The 19,715-nt window shown below is 36.5% G+C and overlaps 1 protein-coding gene across 4 annotated transcripts in view; it reads right to left on the bottom strand.

Moving 5' to 3' along the window:
* Window positions 1-5,365: 5,365 nt before the first annotated feature.
* The window catches only part of AP3B1 (adaptor related protein complex 3 subunit beta 1), a 261,873-nt gene continuing 247,523 nt past the window's right edge, over window positions 5,366-19,715 (bottom strand). For all 4 annotated transcript variants that reach the window (XM_053224248.1, XM_015072097.3, XM_053224255.1 and 1 more), the window contains 2 exons: window positions 17,514-17,652; window positions 5,366-6,100 (listed from right to left, as the gene is read on the bottom strand). In XM_053224248.1, coding sequence (XP_053080223.1) covers window positions 5,947-6,100; window positions 17,514-17,652 — 293 coding nt within the window. In that variant the 3' untranslated portion in view covers window positions 5,366-5,946. The remainder of the gene's footprint in view (window positions 6,101-17,513; window positions 17,653-19,715) is intronic.

Below are 19,715 nucleotides of genomic sequence, written 5' to 3' on the forward strand. Positions count from 1 at the left end.
TTACAAAATATTTTTATTTAGGCCCTGTGGTTTTGATGAGGCACGAGCAAAATAGAGGCCCCGGGGTCACGGAAAGAGTGCCCTTGGGTGTTGGCGATTTCTGTGTGATGCCAGTATGAGGCTCTTTCATGACGGCTTCATTTTTTAAGTCAAAAATCAAGCCTTAAGTTGGGAGGATACTTGGTTTCCTCCAAATGTCTGCATTCACTTCCTGGGGGCAGTGTGTTTGGGTTCACACCTTACCCTTTCTTGTTCCTAACTTTACATGGTTAAATAACAAAGGGAATAAGCCTGTAATAGTGAACTCATGAGAAATGGGGAGTTTAAATTCAGGCTGAGGGGCCCATCTTTAGACAGCTTTTTAAAATTTGCAAAGGCAAAATGTAACATTTTTCTTTTTGTAGGTGGCGGTCTTAAGATTTCCTTTGTTATCCATGGAGATGGTTGACCCTACCGTAAAACAAGAGTCCTCATTCATCACACTACTTAAAAAACCAAAAAAGAGAAGATGCTCTTCTAAGAGGAACAAATCACAATCTCGGTTGAGGTACGTTTTCAGAGCTAATCTGTCTTCCCTCCTTCCCTCTCATATTATGAAACGCCCTCCTCAGCAACCCCTCCCAGGCCACTTAACGAGAAGAGTGGGCAAGGCGAGGCTTCCCTGTTCTCCCCAACCACACGTGCGGCACCTGCAGTCTGCACGGGCTTACATGAATGAACCCACTGGCAGAATTATCTGCTGGTCAGGCTTTCTAGACATCTCTGCATCTGAGAATAAAGATTCTCCTGCACTGGGAAGCCTGGCTGGCTCATTCAGTACAGCGTGCGACTCTTGATCTCAGGGTCATGAGTGCGAGGTCCACGTTGGGTGTAGAGAGTACTTAAATTCTTCTACACTTAAGCCTCATCTTTGGTGTCTTTGGCACTCAAGGCTGTAGATGAGAAAGCAGTGTCTTAGAATGTCATTAAAGACAAGTTTGAGTCTGTTGTAGTAATTCCATATTTGAGTTCTGAGGGGTTAGGGTCTTCAGTGTATACATTTATGGAAGCAGCCAGGAATTACACGTACAAGTGACTGTGCATCAAACTGGCTCCAGAAAAAGACAGACATGAGGGAAGATTAGACATCACTTAAACGTACAATCACTACCAGTAAGTGGATACCAATGGAATTTCATGTTCATTAGGTACTCTGTAAATCAAAAACGACTCCTTTGAGAACCTGGAAATAACTGAAAAGCATAGGAAATACCTAAAATCCCCAAGGAAATATCTAAAATTGGCTTACAAGTGGGAGAATAGAACCAACAACGTTGATTTCTCCTGATTTCTAGTTCATTGGTTCCCAACCTTCTTTTCCTGCCTCTCCACTGTTTCTAAGTGCAGCACAGCCCCACCCGTAGTATTGCAACCATTGGTTCCTCCTCTAAACTGCCACAGCACACTGAGCTGGAGACCTGGGGGCTGGTGTCAGGGAGACCCTGGGAGGGGAAAAAGGAGAAATGAGGGCGCAGAGAGTGGTGCAGGGGTAATGCCGCTCCCTGTACAAAGGTACATTTTAAGAGACGGCCTCAGTTGAGAACAATATATTCTTCCTTCTCCCACTCCTAGAAACTCTTTTGTCTTCTAAATGCCATCCAACTTTTAAGACCTAGCTAGCTTCATTGCCACAGTTGAACTTTCACAGACCTCTCTAACCCATTGATCACTTCTTTCCCCAAATCCAACAGCATTTACTGGTGTGATCTGACAATTAATCATGCAACTGCTTCACAACTCTTCCCAGAAACGATTTCAGCTTTCAAACAGCTGTGTTCCAAGTGTGTTGGTCAAGCGATCATGTGAAATCCAAAACATTTTCATTCAAACACTAATTTCACATGGTGGTTAACTTACCAGGTCAGGTCTTAAAATAGTGCTTGCTCTGTAAAACAGTTGAAAACTGGTAGGAAAAAAGTGACGTCACTAAGAAAGAAAGAGAGTAAAACATTCATTTAGTCATACTGAAAGCTATTTGTCGGGAAGGAGATGGAGACTGAAGATTCAGGAAAGAAATTTCATGATCCATTTAAGGGCATGTTTTTCTATTAAACACAATTTCCATTCATCTAGATATATAACACTATCATAAACTTTTTTTTTCTGATTCCTGTAAAATCTTAAGTAAAGAGTGACAGTGATCATGAAAACTTTTCTTGAGGTAACTGGTCAAGTTGGAAGGCAGAAGAGAAGGAAAAGGATGATTAAAAAAAAAAAAAAGGCAGGGACGCCACTGAGGTGGCTCAGTCAGTTGAGTGTCCAACTCTTTGATTTTGGCTCAGATCATGATCCCAGGGTTATGGGATCGAACCCTGAGTTGGGCTCCATGCTCAGCATGGAGATGCTCTCTTTCCCTTGGCCTTTCTGCCCCTTTCATGCTCTCTGAAAGAAAAAAAAACAAGCGCATGGTCAGAAAGTAATTGCCTTTCAATGAACTGACCTCCAACTGATGGAAGAGCCATCAATGGCTGGTCTGGTTAAACCACCTGTGTGAGGAGAGGGGAGGTGGAGGTGAAGAGATGGGTTCAGCAACTTGGGGGGGGGTGATAGTTCACTTAAAGCTATTTGACTTGGCACCCAAAGTGCGTGGGGGTGGGGAAGGTGAGCCTACATTAGTATGTAAGCGAAGTTAGTTTGCAAACCAGGGCTCACTGACTTAGTGGAGTCCATACTGCCATTTCTTCATTTATTGCCAACTGGACTCTGGTTTCTTGAGGGGTATAGAACGCATCTTATATTTTACTATACCCAACAGTGGTTAACTGCAGCTCTTCATGTTCCACCACGATAGACAGTCTTGAAATAGAAAGGAAATAGTAAGAATTTGTTAATTTTGCATTATAACATAGGGCTTTTTACCCCCTTATTATGTGAAAAGAGGATTTTCCCCCTTTAAACACAGTCCCGTATAAGGTAAGAGAAGTTAGAGAGAGGAAACAAAGAAAGTCAAAGAGCTTAGCTTTTCCTCTAGCTAGCTAAACTTTGCTTTTCAAAACCTTCCTTTATGTCATTCATCATTCTGGATTCTTGTCTTCTCTAATATATAACTTCTTAACATGAAACAGGTTACAAGGGCAAACTTTTCATAAGCTATTAGGAAGTTATTTAAATATTTGCAAATGGTAACTGGGAAGGGCAAGTATGAAGTACTTTAATTTAAGTTCATTGTTATAGTCTCTTCAGAATAAAAACATTCTCCTTTTCTTATAATAAATAAAGCAAATGTATTGGGATACCAAAAATGAGGCAATGTGATACCAAAAATGAGGCTCAGTCTGAAATACACTATGAGAGCCATTCTTCAAGATTGGTGTACATAAAATGTCCCATTAAGTGGACATTAAAATGAAAAAATATAGCTAGAATTAAGAATTCAACATTGACTAACTCGACTCAATGGAACAATTTAAAGATAATCATGGATTATGATAAAGTTAAAGGAAATATGAGGTAAGGAACTATGAAACATTGTACCAAAAAAGGAAGAACACCCCCCCCTCCCCTGCCCTCTGCCAAATCTTTAACTTGGGAATTTCGTTATTTTTCTAATTTCATTTATATGAAAAATATTTTAATGATATTAAGCTCTTGATGTTAAAATGGCTTCAACTGTTAACATACCACATTACATTATTTAGTATACATTTTAAATCTAAGTTAGCTATCAAAAATATATCTTATTCAAAAATAAACTTCTACTGAAATTTCCTTAATTTAAAAATATGTACCTATAAATGACCTATTTTCAAAGATAAGAAGTGCCCTAATTTAAGGAAAACAAAAAGCTGTCTACATCACAACATACATTTTCCCTCTGCTTTGATGCATTAAGTGTAAATATGTTTTTCAGAAAATAGGTATTTATCCCTTCAGATTCTTTCTAACATTTCAAAAACTTGTTGACTTAAGGGGTACCTGGACGGCTCAACTGGTTAAGTGACTGGCTTCGGCTCAGGTCATGGTCTCATGGTTTGTGAGTTCGAGCCCCACGTCAGGCTCGGTGCTGACAGGTCCGAGACTGGAACCTACTTCAGATTCTCTCTCCCTTTCTCTCAAAAAAAAAGAAACATTAAAAAAAAATTTTTTTTTAATTGTTGACTTAAAAACCCAAAGTTATTAAGTAAGCCCTGAGAAACAGGATTAATAAAGGAAGTGCCAACAGCTTGCAATTATAAAGGTGTGTCTGGTGGCAGCATTGCCATCGCATGTAAGGTTCCAGAATGAGGTAGAACACGTGACTTCTGTAGCAATACTTCTCATCCAGATTAACTGCTGTATTTCAAGAGCAGGACAATTTAACCATCTTGTTTGCTCTCTCCAGCTTACAAGTTTGAACTGAAATGATTTTTCACATCTATTTTGTTCTCAACATGTATATTCCAGGGATGTTTCATTATGGTTTTTTTTCTCTTTATATATGTTCTACAATGTTTCCATCAATGCATATTCTCTACTTTTAAAAAATCCTTATTTTTTAAGGAATTTTGGCTCTACGGAAAGGGAAACGACTAGCATATACTAACTGAAAGAGTATTACCTTGTATCAGAAAGATAAATAAAATTTCAACCGGTTTTAAAGAGGTATAAAAATCTCAGAAAAAATTTTTCTGGTTAGAGAATAACTTTTTTTGTTTTTAATGTTTCACTTATTTTTGAAAGAGAGAGCCAGCATGAGTGGGGGAGGGGCCGTGAGTGGGACAGATACCTGAAGTGGGCTCCACACCGACAGCAAGAGAGCCTGATGTGGGGCTCAAACCCACGAAATGCGAGACCACGACCTGAGCCGAAGCTAGATGTGCAACCAACTGAGCCACCAAGGCACCCCTGGTCAGAGAGTAATCTTAATGAAAATAATCTTAACTTGTTGAAGTTAGCCAACAAACACTCCCGGGAAAAGCGCTGATATGTTGATCACGTAACAGGTTTTTAAAATTTCCAGAACTAGATTTATAGTGATTAGTTTCCAAAGGTGTTTCAATCCACCTAAGTTGGGCATCAAGATCTATAAAGGAACAATGAGATTCAAAGAATTTATTCAGCAGGTGTAATAGGCCTTACAATCTGATCTCTACTAATCAAAATTGCACAGAGACATTTTATTGTACAACATGATGGATTTTTATTATTAAATATCCAATTTTTTCTTGGAGTTAACTACTCTATAACATAACTAGAAAATCTACCCGGATTTGAAAGTGGTTTTTCTTTCACTAACTAAACCCCATTAATTGCTTCTTTGTGAATATAACAAGCTATTTACTTTTAAAACAAATATCAGCATATGAACTTCAGGATTACACACACATTAAAAATGCAAAGACACATGTTATTCATATGCTAGTTTATTATTCATAGATGATTTCATGACGAGCATTGTCAATAACCAATTACAATACCAAGAAATTCACAGAACAAAATTTTGCAGAGATCTTATTGTTTCTGTATTTAATTCTAAAAAGTATGCTATTCCAATAGCAATAGTATTTTCACATACCCAGCTCAGAGGCCATTTAGATTATTTCTAGGGCTAATTTTTGGTTGCGGTGGGAGGGAGGATGATTTCCAATGAACTTAAAACACCCAATTCATGTCCATCACTGTGGAAAAAGAGAAGGAAGAGGAGAAGGGCAGAAGAAGTAGCAGGACAGAGAAAATGCCACAAAGATTCAAGAGGTGAGAAAATTGACAGTAAAATATATGTTCTTTGGTTAGCAAAGCGAAAAGGGGGAAAGTACTGCATACATGATAGATACACACTAGCATTCTAAAGCAGGAGACAAGAATGTCAAGAGTGTATTCTTCCCCCACTGCCAGATGGAAGGGCTATTATTATAAATGAAAGGCAGCAGTAGTGGATGCCAGGCACTTTTGTTGTGTGCCAGATTCTGAAGTCCAGATGTAAGCAGGTTACCCCTGGGACAGGACAGGCTTCAGCTCCCGCAGCAGAACAGAACCGATCACCGTTTTCTCGGTGTTGATGATAAGCTGTGCTGTGGAGCCTTCCTTCAGTTCCACTGTAACTAGCATCAATGACCCACTGTGCACAGTTTTAGCTGCAAACCTGAAGGAAAAAAAAAAAAAAAAAGAGGGAGAGAGAGCTTTTATCATGAGGGAGGAAAAACGGAGATGGCATAAATTCAAATAGGTTTAAAACAGTTCTTTTTTTTCTCAATAATTTCTTGCAGGTTCCCTACTGCCAAAACCCAAAGCCAAGCATTCTTCTGAAAAATCAATAAACTGTCCAGCACCATGCTTACCACAAGCAGGTAATTTCAGTGCGTCTTTAGAACAAAACAAGAAGAGGAAGTCTATTTTACTTATTAGTTTGAACAAGAGACTTATGTGAATAATTCTCCATTAACATATATCTGGGAATCATTCATTTGATATTTAATATTCCACCATGCCTAGGGTCACATAAAATAAACCACTGCATTTTTATTTTTAAAACATGTTGAGAAAAGGTACTTTTCTCAAAGAGCTTGAAATTTTAAGTCCTCATATCTGAAAATGATTATGCAAGAAGTTAGATAATTTTATGTACATTATAAAACTTACGTTTCAAAAATTCATGCATGTTAAAATATTCAAATTCAGTCTCTAACGATGATGACATATAACAATACCACGTGACAGCCAAATGCAACTTCCTCTTTTTAAATTTTTTTTTAACGTGCAGAATGTTACATACTTCTTTTTGCTTTAGAATAGAGGAAACTTGAGGTCTAAGGCTCCATTACTAAATTCCAAGACATGAAGAATCTACTAATTACACGGAATTAAAAGCAAAACTAGCCTTTTAAGCACTGCAATTGACTGAAAAGCCGTTGGAGGCACAATGAACTTCTGTCAATCCTAATTCATTCTGCACGCACAGTTGAGCCCCAGAGACGTGAAGGAAGAGGACGGAACCCTCCTAGGCCTCCATTTTCCACATGGAGCATGTTCCACACATTTTTTTTAGGGGGGTGGGAGGGGGTTTGATTGCAGGGATGACTGGAGAAAAACAAAGTTGCTGCACATGAGCTTTTGAAAACACTAACAAGTGTAGAGCAGGTCTGTGACCTGCTGTGACCCCACTTTGCAGGGCCAATCCCCTTTCCCCTTTCTGTATGACACGTGTCTGAATCTGAGCCATCTGCCTCAATTTGCGCAACATCTTCAGCCACAATGGCACCCAGTTAGCCCTGACAACAGCTCACAATACATAAAAATAAAACTGCTGCGCTGACAGCACGCTGCGGACTATTCAAGAGCAAACCAACTGGTCAGTGTCTCATGTCTGACAATTAGCATGGGCCTTGCGCAGAGCCCACGGTGTCCTCAGGGATCTGTTTAATTACCATCAACATAAAAGAGGGAGTTTATCAGGAGACACTCAGAAAAACTTCACTCCCAACTTAATTAAAATATTAGCCACTTAAGCAGGAAGCAGATTCTCTTTAAATGAAAAGTAATTTCTTCTTTGAGTTTTCAAAAATGACATCAAGATCTCATAACACATTCGATTCTTCTTTTTGGAAACCTAGCAAGCCATTTTTGACCTGAACGGAATAATGAAAATCAGTTTTCCAACAGTAATTAGAATAATGACTCAAAAGCAAAACAAACAGGCTAATATGAAAATATTATCCACATTTTTAAGTTGCATTTTAAGGTATAAGCTAGTGGGTTGTTGATAAAGTATGTTAGAAACCTTTGCTGTCATTTATTTGTGTATTTTCTACAAACATGGAAAGCTACTCTCTCCAAACACATGGAAGACTTGTAAGGAATCCGACAGAGCAGTTTTCCTACTGCGAGAAGCAACTGTAAGTAACCGTGTGCTCTTCAGATGTCCACACAGGACCTAAGGAACTGTTTCCTAATCTCCTCTTTTAGAGAGCACAAACATCACGGGCCCTAACATGACCGACCCCCTTTTCTATCACCCCTTCCAAGTTTATGCATTTCTTTTGTCCAAACTTTTGGGATTCTTCTGCTTCACAGGAGAATCCTGTTTCTGTATTTCTGTTAAACCATGTCTGTATGTCGGACTAGGCAGCTCTACTGTCCTACTCATTTATGTAACTTTTCTCCCCACAGATTTGATCATCACCAAATCTTCATTCAACACATCTTTCAACAGAGGTCTCTATTTCTGACAGGGTTATAATTATGTAAACAATAGTCTTATTAGTCCCTTTATTTACTTAACACTTGTGCCTTGGGACTGTAGAGAAGGAGATTATGTCTCAACAGGAACACAAAAGCACTTGAATTTCAGGGTTGCACAGCCCCAAGGCACATTTTATCTCTTTTGCATTAAAAACTTAGAATCGATGCTCCACTAATACAAACTCAGCAGAGACAAATGTCAATTTTGATGCCAGTATGTTTACAGAGATTAAAATTAGTGTCTTGTACACGTTTTTGAAATCCTATTACCATAAAAATTCTCAATAGTGTAAAGATTAGGGGCAGTAAAGAAAGGAGGCATTTGCTTACCCTACAGTGGAAATATGCTAAGCAAATCATCCTAGCAATAAAATCTGTTAGCTGGTATAAAAGCTACTGCCTGTTAGCTAGGTCTCTGTGTTCTAGTGGGCACAAATGGTGGAAGCAATGTTTTAAAGCAAGAGACTAGAAGATCAGATGTTCTGACATTCTCATTTCACAGTTCAAAAAGGATGTATTTAATTGGAACACAGCATGATTACAACTGGTTTGTTTTGGTCCATGAAAAGCAAAGCCACCCCCGCCCCAAATTTATTAATCATTTAATGCCTGAACAGGCTATGCTTTAACATACACTGAAAAGACAGTTATGGAAAGAGTACCAGTTAATAAATACCACATAGCTTTTGGATGTAAGAAACATTGGTTATAAAGACAGCTTGGGTCAAACACTTCTATGTTAAATTTAATGGCTGACATCAGAACTTCTGTGCCTGACCTCAAACGAAGATTAACACGGTGACAAAACTTTTTCAGAAGACATGTGAGGTTTTCGATCACCGCAGTGATAACTGCAGCTACCATTTATTAAGTGTTTTGTGTAGTGGGTACTTATTTGATTCTATGAGGCAGATTACTGTACAGATGAGGGAAGTGAGGCCCACAGAAGTTGAGATACGTACCCAGGGGCACACAACCAGTGAATGGTTGAGCAGGAATTTGAACCCAACTATTCTGATTCTGGATCATACGCATTCTCAAATATGCAAAATGTACTTCTGTTTTTTTTATTAGTAAACGGAAAGACTAATGTTTTTTCTTATTTACCTAATACATAATCTAATATTGTTCCAAAAACTTTAGGAGGGAAATTTTCCTTTCAAAATGTGTAGCTGAATTTGCACTATTATGTAATCCAAAGCATCCTGACTTGCTGCTTTGTCATAACAACTTTTTACTTTCTGCCTTTTAAAGATTAAAAAAAATTTAAACATCCCCCACCTCCCACTCCCTCAAAAGAACACCAGCAATGAGAAATATAAAACCTTGTTGAATGGAGCTGTAACACAGGGAGGGACTTCTGGGAGGCCAACCAACCTCGAACACCAGTAACACCACAAATGAGAACAAATAAGAGGATGACAGTTAAAGATGTATTGCCTATGTATGACGGGCTCCATGTTATTAAAAGGATACCATCTAGGTATTTTTCATAATTTTTCATTTTCATTCTACCACCAAGCACTCGCTGTTTGTAATCACCAACTGAGGAGGTAAAACTGTTTAGATACATCTGTATTTCATTTCATTACATGTCTTTTTGTCTATGATCTCTAGCAAATGACATTTAATCTTTGAAGCCTATAAAAATTCTTAAAATTAAAGAAAAAGACAAAATAAGCTGCTAGCCAAACCTAAATGAAGACACTACTCTTCTAAAAAAGTTGATTTAACTATTGACAGAATTAGGAAAACAGCTCAGATAACAACAAATCTGTACAAATTTAGTGTCTACAATATGTGGCCTTATTCCCTCATGCACTTAAACCATATTTTTTTTTTCAGATTTATGAGGAGCTGGCTATGGACCATAAATGTTCTTTGTCAGAAGGAAAAGAAATCTTACAACCCAATGGTTTTAACAACTGAAATGTTAACAAGACAACAGGAACTAAAAAATATTTATCTGAGAGGTTGTATCAGTCTCCAGGGTATTCACAAACACAAACATTTTTAAGTAGAATCATATTTGCTACACTTAATGCAACAGCTCTAAGACATGTTTTTTCTTCTCTTGGATAGTCTTCCTGGTTTCTGATTTTTCTATTCTGAGTTCAATTTTCTCGTGTTTTCTGTTCTACTGGTTACCAGAAGCTGTGACAATGGCCCACTCAGGCTAAAACTTTTTTTTTTCCCCTACTCTGTACATGAAGCCTTCAATTACTGCCTGCTGAAGCAGACAGAATCCTATTAGTAAGAAAGACGATCACAAGATGCAGTGCCCTGCCCTAGCTGTATAAAAATAATTAGTCCAAAGTTGACAAATGTGTAATGAAGTCGCACAATGATTATATGTAAGAAATACTGGTTTGAACAAGCCTCCTAACATCAAATACCAAAGCATCATGATTTGGAGCATTATTTCCCAAAGAATTAAAAATGATAAATCCTTATTGCTTTGAGTTAATATAGAACATTTTAAACAGAGAATTTGCAAGTTGTAAAAAAAATTCCATTTTCTTGACTATAAAATTGTCTTTCAAAGTTAAGCCCGTTATACAATTGAAATTAATATTGAGGATGAGAAATTACATATGATTCAAGTTTAGAGAATTTTTCCAAAGAAATGTGTTTTCCCCTATTATTTAAAAAAAAATCACCCAGCAATATTGTAGTGTTTCCCTTTAACATTCTGATGAGAAGAGTTAAAACAAAGAAAATAAGCGACCATCATAATTTAAGACTCTCTATATTCTGTTTGAATCTTTACACATGGTATAACGATTCTCCATACTATCTTGTCATTGACACATTCTCTTTCTTTATAAAGAAAAGGTAAATAAATCCAAGTGCACTTTCTCAAAGAAGACACGAGATATCCCAGTTATTCCAAAGCATTTTTGGTTTGTCTCTTTGGTGGGGGTGGGATGGGATGGGCCTTAACAGAAAACCAAATAATAAATAAATTCTTACCCCATTCTCTTTGATTCCTTATAAAATTGCCAACCCAGAAGGAAAATCATCAAGAATACCTCTCATTTCTACATGAAAACAGTTATATATTCCTACTAGTAAAACTGTTGCATTGCAGAATATTACCTCACAAATGGTAGAATTAATTAAAACTTAAAGAAAGAATGGTTTAAAGCAAAATCAGCGATGCGGTTTGGTTACTTCTAAAATATCCAAATATGCGTTCCGTGTAAAAATTAACTGAGGTCTACATTTGTTTTTCAATGAAATGCTGTTCACAGAGCCTGCAGAGATCAAAGCAGCAGATAAAAAAGCAGTGCTGCCCTCTAGTGGACAATCACCAACTTGAGAAAACTGACTAAATAGGTTCCAAAATCTTTGGTCCAGTTTGAGATTCCAAATTTATCACACAGTAGAAAAGACCAATGCCTGATATCTTTACATTAACAACTCCTTACAAAGCATTTTAAGACAGGTGAAGTATGGTTACTGTAGTATCAGAGATTACAAAATTAGGGCACTAAGACACGGTTTTCTATTATGGCCCTTCAAAGTTACCTAGTATTTAAATATTCCAGTTACTAGGGGAAAAGAAATAAAACAACAAACAAAAATAACCCAAAAGTTGAGCAACCTAAGAACAGAAGAAAGGGAAGTATCAAAGACTCCCACCAAGAAGTGACTATGCCATTCATGTTTGTAACCCTAGCACTAAGAAAATTTGTCACAAGTCTTCAAAAAAAAATTGAGTGAAAGAGTTGCACAATATAGACATTTTATGATGGAAATGGCAGTATATACCAGTATTTCTCCTATTAATTACTATTAAACATGTATATGATAATAGTGATTCACTGGATGAGTTGAAGGCCTAGATATGAAACAAGTTGTTCTTTACATGTACTTCAATTAAATAAAAAGATTTCTGATTTTCAACCTGAAGCAAATAAACTATCTTTAAATATGTTGGTAAATTAAAAAGTTGACTGCCAGGTTGCCATGGATACACTGTTCCATTCACAGCACCAGGCTTTCCTAATAGTTAAGGACCTCAGGGACCATAGTAAAACAACATTCATTCTATTAAGACTGTAATTATTCACAAGTTGTATGTTGCTCAAAAGTTGCAAGTTAAAAAAGTGACAGAGTAAACAAGATCCAAACATTAAGATCTACAGGGCGGGAGGAGGACTTTAAGTACTAAATACAAGTTAATAATGAAAACTGTTCTAGGGTCTTATTGAATAAGCTAAGAACTAAAACAGCATCATGGCAGAGACAAGGCTTTCTGTTTTCACTCAAATGATCACATTTTCCCCCTCACAGGGTCAATTTGTTGTTCATGAAAGGGCAAAATGAGTAGGTAGTCTGATAGCTCTTTTGAACACCACTGTTACTGAACGTCAGAACTCCGGAAACTGGGTTAAAATGTGAAATGGCTGAGACTGCTGAAAGACAAACTTTTCCTTGTGGTCTAGGACAGTTTCACAGACGAGACTGTAATACGCTGATATAATTAACAATATGCTCTTGCTGGAGCACAATGCCATAGCTGTAAGGAAAAACAACATCAAACAACTTGTCTATTAGCATCCCTTAATAACTAATCTGTAAAAAGAAAATGCATAAACATAGGAATAATATACTTTAAAATGTGTCATGTGGCTGTCATTAACTCTTGATAATTCAAGGCAGTCTCAAACTGCAAACTATGGAACATTATTGGCTATATAACCGCTTTGGCTACTGGTTAAAATACAGATTCCTGGGCCATACCTCACAGTACCAAATCTGAGCCCCTGGCTGTGGCTCTCAGGAATCTGAATTTTACACAACCCCCCCACAGAATTCTTTTGTACAGAAAACCTTAAAGATTTTGGAGCTATGGATTTTTACCTTTTGCCTTTTGGTCACTGCACATTAGTATCTTTATCAGAGGACAAGCAATGTAATTAAAGCAAACACACCTCAGTTTCTACACTATTGAATTCAAACCTGTCATAAACCCTCACCTGATTTCTTTCTCAGAGGAACACAAGAAATGTTTCCTGGGCCTGGATATACCTAGGGTTCCCAATGCTAGTCGAATTCTCCTACCCTAAACATATTAAATATTCACATTTTCCTTTTGCAGTCCATTCCTATACTGTTTTACTGCTATTCATTCTGCCCTTTGTTTTATTTATGTGTTAGTTTATTAGTATACTGTCTTCAACAATATGCTTTAAGACTTTTACAATGCGTAGAATATCACATATTTTAATATGAGTATCTAAAACAGGACATGAAGATATTCAACTCTATATTTAATAGATGATTTTTAAAATTCTCATTTCTGTATTACTCCTTCTCATCTGATAACTGTAATCTGGAAAATAGGAGAGTTGACCATAACTCTGTAGATCTCAATGGGATGATTTTGCTCTCAAAGAGCAGGCTTTTCAGTCACCAAGTACCACAGAGATGAAAATAAAGTTAATTAAGTCTTTCAATAGTATACTGGTTGGCCTTCTGATGTTATTGCTCATTTAGAAAATCAAAAGTAAATGTCATATCATCTAACAGCAGATATACTTTCTCAGTGATCTTGAAAAGCAGTTAATTATATAAAAAATGCTCCTGGTTTTTGAAATGAATTCCATAAAACTTGTGCTCCTTTAATTGACTTTTTCTTAATGGAGGCCATTTTATGTTGATATGTAGGAACCATTTTCTACTATGTATTCAATTAAAATTTCTACTTTACACTATTACACACTTCTGCATATTAATGAAGGTTCCCTTTTTCTTACATATTTCTTATATTAAGTGTTTTTTAACTTGGCATTTAATGTAAAAACTATTCAAATTTTAAGAGTAGTGGGAATAAATTATTCTAAAATTCTTTTTATACTTTTTTTTTTTTTTTTAAAGCAATTGTAAGTCAATTACCATTAGTAAATACAAGAATGGCTTTGGTCCTCTTCTTCATTAACTCAAAAAAGCAACCATCACAGAAGAATAAAGGAGTTACTCAAAAATCTCACAGGGAGTTCAATTTTATTAACAATTAAATAATATATGTTTAGATATATAAACTCATTAACTCCACAGGAAAATAGGATACTGAGCACTACAGTTAAAAACATGAACACAACTCAACGAAGCAGTAAACTGTCAATTTCTGTTATAAACAGTAATTGCTATTTCACTTTAAATGACATTAAGAAAGGCACTGGTACTGATTTTACTAACAATTGTTCATTTTTGCTTTGTTACTGAGTACAAAAGAATGGCAAAAAATGTTACATATGCAGGATGATAATTTTTAACAATTTGTGTATGAAAAATACAAGTAACTCTAGGTGTTTATTATTTCTAAAATTTAGAACATTAATATAGCCATACTTTGTAAGAGCAAATGCAAAACATTTTCAATTACATATAGTGAGACTTGTGGGGCAAATGAAAACAGAACAACCTAATCTTAATTACATATAGGCATTGTTTTTTTCATTTTTGACCCAGTAGTAACTTGGGCTCCTCCTCCAAGTTACAGAGCCAAACACCACACCTGCTGGATTAGAACACACACGGCTGGATTAGAAAAGTGTCAAGATATCGTGGATGTGTGTGAGGACCACGAACATGAAGTCTGAGCGCAATCTCTGCATTGCAAAGGCAGATATAAATGGTTCTTAGTTGCGTGTCTCCCCTGCATTAGTACAGATAATTGAGAATTGTCTGTAATTTAATCACTTGAACAGGCATTCAGTTCCAAACCACCAAGACAAGTTACAGGCAAACTATGCTTTAATAAAAATTACACAACTGTGCTAAGTGTCTTTCTTAGTCTGTTTCCCAGTAGGAAGGTAGCTTTTATATTAGTTGGCTTTCAGAAGGCAATTTGGCTGTTTTCTTCTAAGAAACTAAATTCTGGAAACCTGCCATTGCTTTCAGAAAAGTTAACCCACATGCAAAACAAAACAAAAAATAAAGTAGAAGTTACAACATAAACAAGGGTTACCATATGTCTTTTTGTACATTATAGAAGAACATATTAAAACAAGACTGAAGTTTTGCTGGGTAGTAGATGGTCAGTATCATAATTTTGTACTGCATAAGCTAAAAGTTATAGTTGATGTATGATATTTTGGTGTTTCAGTAATTTCAGTAATTCAAAGGATCCATAAATAAAACAGCAACTTCTGCTAAAGAAAATCACCCAGAAGAGCAAAAAGAAGTATTTAAAGCAGAAAACAACAGGGGTGTCTGGGTGGCTCAGTTGGTTAAGGGTCTGACTTTGGCTGAGGTCATGATCTCACAGTTTGTGAGTTCGAGCCCACGTCAGGCCCTGTGCTGACAGCTCACAGCCTGCAGGCTGCTTCGGGATTCTGTGTCTCCCTCTTTCTCTGCCCCTCCCCTGCTCGTGCTTGGTCTCTCTCAAAAATAAATAAACATTAAAAAAAAAATAAAGCAGAAAACAATTAAAACAGGAAAACTCTGAACCAGAATATTTTCATTGAAAAGGCTTCTGTTCACTTTTTCCCCTACTGAACAGCATTTCACTGTTAAGTTGTATATGCATAGTGGTACCAGTATGATGACCTAATATCCATTTTATTATTTTATCACCACCCTGTGTGAGATAGGACTTGTCAGAAATTAAGAAATGGAAGCGTCAGACCTATTAAAGAACTTAATTAATGAACTTTCTCTAAGAACAAAACAAAACTGGGGCACCTGGGTGGCTCAGTCGGTTAAGCGTCCGACTTTAGCTCAGGTCAGGATCCTGCAGTTCGTGAGTTTTAGTTCCACGGCAGGCTCTTTGCTGACAGCTCAGAGCCTGGAGCCTGCTTCAGATTATGTGTCTCCCTCTCTCTCTGCCCCTCCCCTGGTGACACTCTGTCACTCTCTCTCAAAAATAAATCAACATTAAAAAAATAATAAATAAAAATCAAAACAAAAAATAGGGTAACTTTGGTTTTTTGACTAGCACATGTGGTCTTCACGGTCACAATCAGTAGATGAAGATAGGCAACTTCAAATGATGGCAGGTTAAGACTTGAACTCAGCTCTTCTGAAGTCAAGACCAATGTTCTTCCATAGATAATACAGAATTTCATATTAATGTCTCATGCTACCCCTTTCCAAACAGATGAAGATCTTAAAGCCCGCAAGAAGAAGTTATAACTTGCCCCAGACTACCAAGCCCAAAAATGGCAGAGAGAAGTCTAAAACCCAGATCAACTGTAGCACTCTGTAAGAAACCTCTCTTACCCTGCACTAATTAAAAAAAATTTTTTTTAAGATTTTATTTAAAAGTAATCTCTATACCCAACATGGGCCAGAATTTATAACCCTGAGATCAAGAGTTGCATGCTCTACTGACTGAGCCAGTCAGGCTCCCCTACAAAAAAATTTTTTTTAAGATCTGAAGGCATTCTCTTCAATTTAAAATTTTTTTTCTATATAGAAATATAAAGGAAAAAGCATGCCATTGGCAGTGGAATGGAAGAGGAATTAAAGATGGAATTAATGAATTCCTTTAAGCTAACAGAGAAGTAACAACTGCAGGTTTAAGGGGATCATTTTTATCTTTACTTTAATTCAAGCCACTGCACACAGAAGATCGCAAGGAGGGCAACCACATTAATCACATTCTCTTCTACCTTTAAGGACAAATGACTTGGATGTCATGCTTTAGATGCTCGGTGGTGAAGATATTCCTGGTCTAAGAAATAGAAGCTGCATTTGGCTCTATGCCCGTTTTTTAGCAGCTCCTTATTACTGGAAGCAGCCTTATGGGACTGATGTAAAAAGGAACTCTGAACACAGTACCCAAACTTCCTCTATTTCAAGTAAAAAAGTCCAACTCCACTGCTTTGTAAAACAGGCCTTCCTGGAAATCCACTGTATCTGGTGAAATAGGATAGATTTTCAATCGTATCTTGCAAAAGGTACCTTTACAAATCACCAAACTATTATAAAATGCGAGTACAGTGACTGTTACCTTGCAGGACAGTACATCCCAGTGTACTAAGGATTGCATGAAATGGGAAAGACAGCCTGAACGCAAACCAACAATCAAATATCTCATTAGAAACAACGAGAGGGGGACGCCTGGCCGGCTCAGTGGGTAGAGTATGTGACTCTTGACCTCAGGGTTGAAGGTTGAACCCCACATTGGGTGGAGAGATTACTTAAATAAAATCTTAAAAAGAAACGAGGAGAGGGGGTCAGATATATGTTTAGGGATTATTATTTTCAAGGAAAATGATGAACTTAAAATTATACATTTATACGTGTCTATTATACATATATATATGTATACAAGTGATCACATCACATGTTGATGAACCTACCTGTGTATATGATCTTGGCCAGAAGGGACTACACCTACATTGGCTACATTTACAACCTTCTGAAGGATCACAGAAGGAGTGAAATTCTGTGGTGCAGCAATGATTACAGTAGAAGTTTCATTCATTCCTGTTAGCATTCCTGTAAGAGCAAAAGAAGGCTCCCTTTTACTAATTTGCGAAAATTATATTAAAACAATTTCAAGCTCATAGCCAAAATTTAAAAACTTAAAAAACCCACTTCAGAATATAATTTTGAAGATAATTATCACTGAATTAAATAACTGCAAATGTTTTACAAAATTTTTAATCCTTATTGTGTAGAAGATCATGTAAAAATGCAGTGGAACATCCTTCTTAATAAATGCGATTTTCAATACCCTAAGACAAAAATGCAGAATCACAAAGATTTTATTCAATTTCAGTCCCTTTAAAATATACTCAATTAATTTGGACTACGTCAACTATTTAAGCTTTTACTTTTTAAAAATTTTTATTCCTCTCCTTTTCATTCAGAGATCTCTCTTGTCAAATGCTACCTGCGTACAAATCAAAGTGAGTCTGGAATAACTAGCAACAACATTATCTGACAAATGGCCTCAGCTGATGGGTCAAAGTTATCTCAGCAATGACTGAAAGTCATTGAACAGTTATGTGGTTCTAAAAAATGTACACGTATCTAAGCAGCTATACTTAGTGATAACAGTACTTGCCTAGTGAATGGAACTATAGAGTTAATTAAAAAACACCAATCGAAATTTCTGAAGTCTAATGCTTAGAAACGAAGGGGAAAATGTGAATGGAGAAGCTTAAATTCTAGAGACGTTTTAAATGAATCTTTAAGAAAAAAAACCAAAGTTAAGCAAGATTGGGAACAAAAACTGTAATACAGAGTTAACATATGACATGCCATTAATGTCAGAATCTCATGTAAAAATGTTCAGTAAACAAATTCAGTAACATACCAAACACTTGGAACAAATATTGAAATTTAGTACCTGGGTAAAAAAAAAAAACCCAAAATAATTATAATAAATGCCATGTATTTGGACCTGTGATGTAAGACACCGACACCTAACGGTATCCAGTAAAAACAAAGATCTTTTGAGACATTTGGTATGTGCACAATAGTTGACAAAATTTATGAAAATGGAGAAATCTGATTTTATGTTTTCAAAAGGCCCCAAATCTCCAGGGCTATGTATTTAATTTAGTTATTTATTGCAAATGCAACCTGAAATTTAAAAGAACCCCTATGATGAGCAGCACGAAGACACGAAAGCCTAACACTGTAAAACGACTTCTAAGCTTTTAACAAAGAGCAGTTTTTAGTAACCACTTTCAAACTCGGGGACACTATGTTCTGTCTTAGAGTGTTTAACTTCAATATTAGGCAAAAGCTTTAAAAACTACACAAGCAGTCAAACACTGCTTTTAAGTAAAGCACAGTGGCTGCTGACATAACACTGCTGAGAGATGTGTGTACTCATTTAGGATTTAAACCTTCTCCATTAAGCTCTATTGAAGAGCAACTGCTGAATAAATGAATGCAACTATGTTTATGTTAAAAGCCTGTTTCCCGCAGCATGTAATTAAAGGAAATGTTGTACAAAGCCAGTACTTTTGTCAAGCTCCTGTAAATGGAAAGATGGATAGCACTCAGAGAAGTGAATGCATTGCTTCATATTTAACCTTAACACTCTTGTCATTAATGGTTTGTCTAACTTGGTCTATAAAAGACAAGGTACTGCTCCATTGAAGTAAAATTTAAAAAATCAACTAAACCATGCTTTTCAGAACAGAAGATTCATTATCGTCAGCTAATGTATTGGCATAAAGCAAAGTAACATCCTATCAAGTAAGGCACACATTCAATCTGCCTTCCCACCCCCCTTTATTTTTAACTCATGCTGTTTTATTGTTATAGGCAATTTGTACCACTCAGCATGACAGTGTAAACTGAATCAAGATTAATTTACATGCAAAAGAACACTTAGGAGAGCAGCATGGTAAGCAAATGTATTGTCTCGATTGCTGAGGTGGAAAAAGAACCTGGAAAGAAAAAAAGGTGCTCTAATTAAGGGGCATCAAATATGATTGCTTGTGGTAGTTAAGGGCCAGAAAATAGTAAATGTCTGACCATTTAAAGAATTAGCATCTTGCTAGCTAGGAAACCACAAGATGGATGCATAAATCATAATAAAA

This window comes from Acinonyx jubatus, chromosome A1 (assembly GCF_027475565.1).
Source record: "Acinonyx jubatus isolate Ajub_Pintada_27869175 chromosome A1, VMU_Ajub_asm_v1.0, whole genome shotgun sequence".
In the NCBI taxonomy this organism is placed as follows: Eukaryota; Metazoa; Chordata; class Mammalia; order Carnivora; family Felidae; genus Acinonyx; species Acinonyx jubatus.